General features: G+C 37.0%; 1 protein-coding gene across 1 annotated transcript; it reads left to right on the forward strand.

The window, feature by feature from the left end:
• Positions 1-6,828: 6,828 nt before the first annotated feature.
• Positions 6,829-7,528, forward strand: LOC104603212 (acidic endochitinase-like; the record flags this gene model as incomplete). The annotated part of the gene is made up of 1 exon (XM_010267191.2): positions 6,829-7,528. A coding segment is annotated over one exon (504 nt), but the record flags the coding sequence as incomplete, so codon positions are not given.
• Between the last annotated feature and the right edge of the window lie 320 nt (positions 7,529-7,848).

Consider the following 7,848-nt stretch of genomic DNA (forward strand, 5'->3'; position numbering starts at 1 on the left):
AATCAGTAAAACCACATATCCATCTAGAAGGCCATCCTTTGCTTCACCTAATTTTTAAATGTGAAAACAACACCACTGTACAGAAGCACTTTCAAAAACTTAAATTCACTACTCTCAACACCTCTACTTGAAAGAACTAAATCATTATCTTCCCACAACTTAAGATCCTGAACAATCTCTCATATTTAGACTCACAAGTTTCAAAGAAAGCTATTAACAGCCGAATAGAGGAGAAGAGAGGTAGGAGAACAGAAGAGGAAGAGAGGAGAGAAGAGAGAAGAGAGGCGAGAAGAGAGAGATTTCGAGTCTGCTACAGTACCGCTACAGTACTGTAGGGTGGCTACTATTATCTTATATGCTCATAAAAAAGATTGATTATATGCTCATAAAAAAGAGAAGAGAGAGATTTTGAGAGATTTTGGCTTCCCCACTCATTATCTTATATGCTCATAAAAAAGATTGATTATAAAGACAAATATACCCTTTAGGGTGGCTACTATTCATAACATAAATACAAATTCAAATAAACAATATAAACTAATGGGCTTTGGGCCCAATAACACTAACTAATGATTATAAACAAGGAAATCATAAGAAAATGCTAAATCTCAACAAGAAGCATTTGCAATAATGAAGAGATCATCAACATAGAAAATATGGGATAGACATGGTCCATTCCTAGATCTCTTAAAGGGGGTGATGTGGCCTTTTTGCCATTTTCTTATTAGACCTAAGAAGGTTTCCAAACATAACAGAAAAATATAGGGAGATAGAGGGTCTCCATGTTAGAGGCAACTCATAGGATTGAAAACATCAAGGTGTTCACCATTGAAGTTTATAGCTAGGGACGTAGTAGTAATATAGTTCATTATTAAATTGATCTAGTTTAAGAGAATGTTCAGACTTATAAGGGTTTTAAAAATGAATGGCCATTCCAATTTATCATAGGCTTTCTCTAGGTCTAGTATAATCCCAAAATAGCTCTCTTTCCCATTCTTCATTTTGAAAGAATGTAAAATTCATGTAGAATGATTGCATTCTATCTAAGGTGCCTACCTGGAATGAAACTTGTTTGCAAGGAAGTGTTTAATTGAAGGAGTAAAGGCTTCAATCTACTAACAATTAATTTCTCAATTACCTTATATATGGTTTTGCAAAAGAATGATTAGTTGAAAATGTCTCACTGATTCAAGGTTGTTAGTTTTTGGAATAAGAGTAACGATTGACTTGTTGAATTCTGTGGGTATAGATCCATTTTCAAAAGGCACATGTCAGAACAATGAATGTCTGATCAAACCCGATTTTTGTTTGATCTGCTGCCTAAACCTCCAACTCACCCTGAATGCCTTATCAAACCCTTCCAATCTCTCTACAACACCCCAAAACCCCGAAAACCGATTTTTAACCCAAAAGCCCTCAGATCCACTGTTAAGTTTGCTCGATACCAATCTGATGGCCCTGATTAACTCCCATCGAGACTTTGACCCTCGGATCAAACACCACCATCGGACTGAAGACCTCTCAAAATACCCATCTAGTAATCTCAGCTCAAAACTTCATTTACCCTCTCATTAAGCAAAGATTCTATTTTGATCCCCTCATTAACCTAAAACACCAACTATCCAAATCCCCTTGATCTAAACACATCTGAGCCGATTAGACCATATGATCAAGCCATAGACACACCAAAACACCTGCCTATAAAGTTTTAACCCAAGATTCTCCCATTTATCCTTCCATCAAACCAAGATTCCGTTTCGGATCCTTTCATTGACCAAAATTCCTACAATCTTGACCTCCTTGAACCAATCAGACATTACCACCAGATCTCAAATACCATAAGATACTCACTTGTAAAATTTCAGCCTAAATGAACTTTATTTGTTCTCTCATCACATAAAGATTTCATTCTAAAGCTCTAAATCGACCAAATCCTTCACCCTCTAGATATGCTTAATCCTTTACCTAATGGGGCCAATTTGACCATACTAGTAAACACAGAGTGCTCAAAAACCCTACCTTGTGAAATTTCAACAAAAAATATTCTTGTTTTCCATTCATCCTAAAACATTCTGTTATGGCTAATCCCTCTAGCTCGTACACACAAAACCCTTATCTATGATTAGGCCCATCTTAGCACTATACATTTTGACCTCCAAATCTCAACTATACAATTAGAATCCCGGTTTGAGCCCCCTTAAACTATTTAGACCCAAATTTCTAAAAATTACGAAAATACCCCTAAACTTTGCCAAATTTATGAAAATGCCCCTAACTCCTTATGTAAATGTAACCATAGAGTTCTGATTTTGGGAATCTCTGAAACCTTACTATTCTCCATCACTATTCATCATCTTTGGTGAACACCGACGACAATCTATCCTCCCCTCGCCATCTTCTTCCTTCTTCCTCTCATACACTCCAAAATCCCTCTCCCCTCTCTAATTCTTATCGTATCATCTACTCCATTTCCTTTCTTGTTTGTATCCACCGTCCTCTCACTTTCATCGAACCAAAGCTGAATCATGAATTAAGGATACAGTTCATCATCTTCAACTTTGCAATGAAGAGCGGGGGCACTAGAACTACATTCCATTTGATTTCTTTTCGTTCTTCTCTCATTTATTCTTTTATCATTTTCTTTCACCCTTCTCTTTCATTCTTCTCCTTTCCCAGTTTGAGCCCCCCCGCCCATTGTTTTCTCGGTGAAAGCAGAGCACTCATTGTAGTGGTAGATTGGATCAAAATCCCCCTCCTTTGATCTCTCTTCCCACACCTTCTTCCCTCATTCCCTCATTCCCTCTTCCTCTCTCTCATTCTTTACCCTTTGTCCTCTCTCTCTGTCCCCTTCCTCTGCATCGTCAAATGACGTCTTCCCTCTGTCCTCTCTCTCTATCCCCTTCCTCTTCATCATCAAATGACGTCTCTAGTCCTCTTCCCATCATTATCATTTGAACTAGTTGTTCACCCCTCTATTCACCGATTGAATTCAGAACGATAGTTAACCAGGTATGCTCTATTTTCTTACCTTCCCTAGATAATCGTTTCAATCTTCGCTTTACTTATTTTATCTACTTTACATTCTTGCTGTAATTGGGGCTTGAGGAAGAGGGGAAGTCAACGGGGTTGGTTACGGCTCTACCGAAGTAGTTCCAGTAGATTCTCCTCATCGACCCAAGCCGAACATAGTTCCTTGTTGGATTTTGTAACATCCTATAGATCTGGTTCGAATTCATTGTTTATCTAGAGATTGGATCATTCTTTTTTTATTCACTTTTTTTAAAAAAATCATTTTTCCTTTCTCATTGATTTGATCTGACTGTCTAATTGATTGCTGGTTAGATTGAGTGTTTTTTAAGTTAGACATTTATTGTTTTTGGGATTGGGTAGTTGCCTCTATTAGCTTATTTAGATCCACTAAGAAATATCATTTGTTGACTACTCTATGTTTCTCATGCCGGGGTCGAGGAAGACAACGACATACTTAAGCACTCCTTAAACAAAGAACCACTCTCGGGGTAGATTGGTCAAGAAATCGATAATTAAGTGAATAATGCATAAACTAAAAAAATGGTAAAAAAATCAATAAAAAAGAAAAGGAAAAGATCAAGGGTGAGCCATGTTTGTAAATTAAACTCAAAAGGGAAGGGTGCTGGTTGTAAAGTGTAGGGCAGATTTGAAGCAAAAGGAAATAATAGAAAATAATAAATAATAAAAAATACAGAAAAGATAAGTAGATAATAATATGGGTAAATTTCTTAAACTGCCCTTATGGTTTAGCTAATTGACTAAGCGTACCATTACTGTTTGAAAATTGACTAACACTACCCTACCGTTAACATCTTTGGTGTCTCTCATTGGGGTTATCTCAGATCTGGGTTCAGATATAAGACAATCATTTTTTTCTCTCGGATCTCCGCTGCCGTCGATCTCTTCAGTGGCTCTCATCGGGGTTATCTCAGATTTGGGTTTCTCCAAAAAACACTACACTGGCTCACCCAAATCCAACTAAGGGAGAGAGAGAGAGAGAGATTAAAAGTCAATATGATTCGATGATTTCAATTGTCTGATTAAGTTTGAATGGTATATTAAATCAGTGTCTAATCTTTTCTACTCTCTGAAAAATAACCAAAAATTTAATAACCAGGTGGTTTCACACAAGCTCTCGATGGTGAAGAACGTAGACCAAATCGCAATGGCCAATGGAGGTTCCATTATTGAAATTGGATCTCACAATGAGCTCATTAACAAAACAAACGATCATTACACAAGGTTGGCAAAATTACAGAGGCAGTTCAGCTGTGACGATACTGAACAAACATCTGAATTATGTTGTATGTGTTCATTGGTTGCAAGAAGTAGTGTTGGCCAGTTGAGTATAAACAAGAGCCCCGCTTCATTCATGTCACCATTTCCTGTCAAGAATCAGTTACCTGTGTCTTATCCCCCTCCATCTTTCACTCGGCTTCTGTTGTTGAATTCTCCTAGATGGAAGAACGGTGTCATGGGAAGCCTCTATGCAATTATCTTCGGTGCAGTCCAACCCGTTTACGCCATAACCATCGGTGGCATGATCTCTACCTTTTCCATCCAGAGCCACAAAGAGATGCACGCACAGATCCGAACATACTCCTTAGTCTTCTCCTCCCTTTCCCTCATCTCCATACTCCTTAGCAGTCAAGGTTTTTGAGGTAAGAAATTAGAAAAGAGTATATCTTTGGTTACTCTGTTTTGTTGTTTTCTTTTGAATTTTCTTCTATTTTTTTTGTCTATTTGTCATACTGGAATAAATTTCAAATGTTCAGTTTGTCAATGAAGAAATAGACAGAGAAAATTTGCTTTGTCATATGATTTATGGCAGAATTGCTATGATGAGAAGGGGAAGACTCGTCGTGAACTAGTGGTCAATGTGCGGGCAAGAGAGGGAGAGTGGGGGGGAGGTTTGAGAATGGAGAGAGAGACAGAGGCGGAGGGAGAGGTCTTAGAAGAGAGAGAGAGAGAGAGTGGGGGGGCGCTCAGGATATGAGGGTAATATTGGGTTTTAAAAAAATTGTATGGGTCACGTGTGGTCACATGTGCATAGATATTGACGGAGCATTAACGGATGCTAACAACAGGGGTAGAGTTAGTAAATTGTAAGAAACAGTAAGGGTAGTGTTAGTCAATTAACTAAACCATAAGGGTAGTTTAAGAAATTTTTAGGATAAGATAGGATAAATAAGTGATAAATTCAAAGAATAGTAAATAAATAAGCATATAAATAGTGCCGCATAATTATAAAAGGATAAATAATTGATAAAAAAGATAAAATGAAAAAAAAAGTTAACAAAAACAAATGAAAAAAAGGAAAGTGAAATTAAAATAAAATAAAAATAAAAAATCATGAAAGTAATAAAACATAATGAATAAAAATAATAATAAGTAAAAAATTATAGTCAAAGAAAAATAAAAGTAGGGAGTTTTTCCTTTGGTTTGTTCTTTGGTATGCTTTCTTTTTTCTTTTTGTTTTTTTGCCTGATTAATTGCATGTTTTGTGATTATGGTTGTTTGGGATTTAATGTGGACCCCACCTATTGGACCCGAGAGAATGGTGCCTAACCCCCTAGACTGGTTTAACTATTGCCTTGGGATTTGGAGTCACTATATTTTGAAATGATTAATAATGCCATTCTTGGAAGTCCCACCACCTTCATTTCCTTCAAATGATGGGTTGCGACTCCAAATCAACCCAGGTGAGTTGTTTTCCGATGCTCATAGACTGACGACTTCACTAAGGAGTTCTTGAACCATAGGTGGGGCCCAATTAGTTTTTCCTCTTTTATTAGAAATAAGTTTGTTTTCCTTGCCTCTTGTTTAGATCATTGCATGCATTGCTTCTTGTGTTATTTGGTTGATAATAAATGTGCTTCTCTTGCCCTATTTTTAGCATATATAGGTTTCTTTCATTTTTCCTTGCATAGTCAATCTACTTGTGTCAATTGAATGAGTTGTTTCTATCTTACTCAAGTTTTGATTTACATAATTTTGGATTAGGAAATTTGCTTTGTGTATTCATATTACTCTCTTGAATTTGGAAAGTTTTCCTTAAGGAATAAGCTTCTTGCATTCTCTTATGTCACTCATGTTTGGATAGTGGAATTTCATGTTTTGTTGGGTGACAAAATTCAAGTTGAATGTGAGGAAGTGTATAGGAGTGTCAACAGATTGCACGTTCCCTATCCATATCCCTTAATTTAATTCAAGTTGAATGTGAGAAATTGAATTCTACGTGTATTTTCTCTTACAATTCCTTTATGTTATTTATGAATTAACATGCAATTGTTTTGTGAGTTTTAAAAGCATATGCATACTTAAATTCAATGGGCTGCCAAATCTTTCTTGATAAAAACTAGAAATATGCCATGAATGATATGACAATGAACATTTTTTATAAAATTAGTTTTGCAAATACAAAAAGAAAGGTTAGATGGTCTGAGAGAGTACTTGCTTCACTAGTCTACCACTGATTAGTTAAGGGTTAGAAGAGCTACATTTTTCATCACCAAACTAAATGTCAATATTCCATCATTAGTGCTTGAAGCAATCCACACGCAAATATCACATAAAGGCACATATTATGCTATTTGTAAATTTGCAACAGTTGTATTCAAATAACAATTTAGATGCTTAGTCATCTAACATAAAGGCCTAAAATCCAAATTTGGGGTTGTCTACTTGTTTATCATGCAAATCAAATGCCCTTTATTGGGTTGCCTGCATTTTTAGGGAGAAGTGATTCAAGACATTTCGGTCATCTGCTCACTTTACTTTAGTTTATAAATAACATACCTTTCTTCTGCGGATGATGCTCAGCAAGTCGCAAACTACCTTTGGAACAACTTCTTGGGAGGCCAGTCAGATTTACGTCCATTAGGGGACGCTGTTCTGGACGGAATCGACTTTGACTTCGAGGATGGCACGAACCAACACTGGGACGAGTTGGCTAAGGCTCTTAATGGATTCGGTTCTAAGGTTTACTTGAGTGCTGCTCCGCAATGCCCCTACCCAGATGCATCGCTTAATGGTGCAATTCAAACTGGCCTCTTTGATTACGTCTGGGTCCAGTTCTATAACAATCCTTCATGTCAGTATGCCGGAAGTGCTGACAATCTTATAAGCGCTTGGAACCAATGGACCTCGTCGGTTCCAAATAGTCAGATCTTCTTGGGGCTGCCTGCCGATTCAAATGCAGCCCCCAGTGGTGGCTACATCCCACCAGACACACTAGTGTCTCAGGTTCTACCCTCTATTCAGTCTTCTTCCAATTATGGTGGTGTGATGCTGTGGTCCTAGTCTTCTGACAAAGGGTACAGTTCTTCTATTAAGAACAGCGTTTGATTTCAAGTGCTCTTCTTCTTATTACATGCATGGCCTCATTGTTCTTGGTCCAAATAAATTTTAGTTTCTCCCTTCCAGTCAGTCTTCTTCCGAATATGGTGGTGTGATGCTGTGGTTCATGTTTTGCGACAATGGCTACAGTTCTTCTGTCAAGAATTGTGTTTGATTTCAATTGCTGTTCTTACATGGCCTTCTGTTCCTGGTTCGAACAAATTTTAGTGTCTTGCTTCATAATTCCGTTAGCGATGCATGTTAATGTATGAAATAAACGGAATTTGTTTTGGACTGTATTTTGAAAAAATCTGCTAATGATGAATTTGCAATTTGTCAAATAAAATATGTGTTTGGAAGCGTCCGTGTTTATTCGCTAAATGTTTGTATTTGATTTGTTTATAAATCAGCAAATTAAAACAGTAAATAAGTGCCTAATCGTTTAAAATGAAATTTCCCCCCAAATTAAGTACACACATA

Source organism: Nelumbo nucifera, chromosome 8 (genome assembly GCF_055504915.1).
Source record: "Nelumbo nucifera cultivar China Antique chromosome 8, China Antique-T2T, whole genome shotgun sequence".
NCBI lineage: Eukaryota > Viridiplantae > Streptophyta > Magnoliopsida > Proteales > Nelumbonaceae > Nelumbo > Nelumbo nucifera.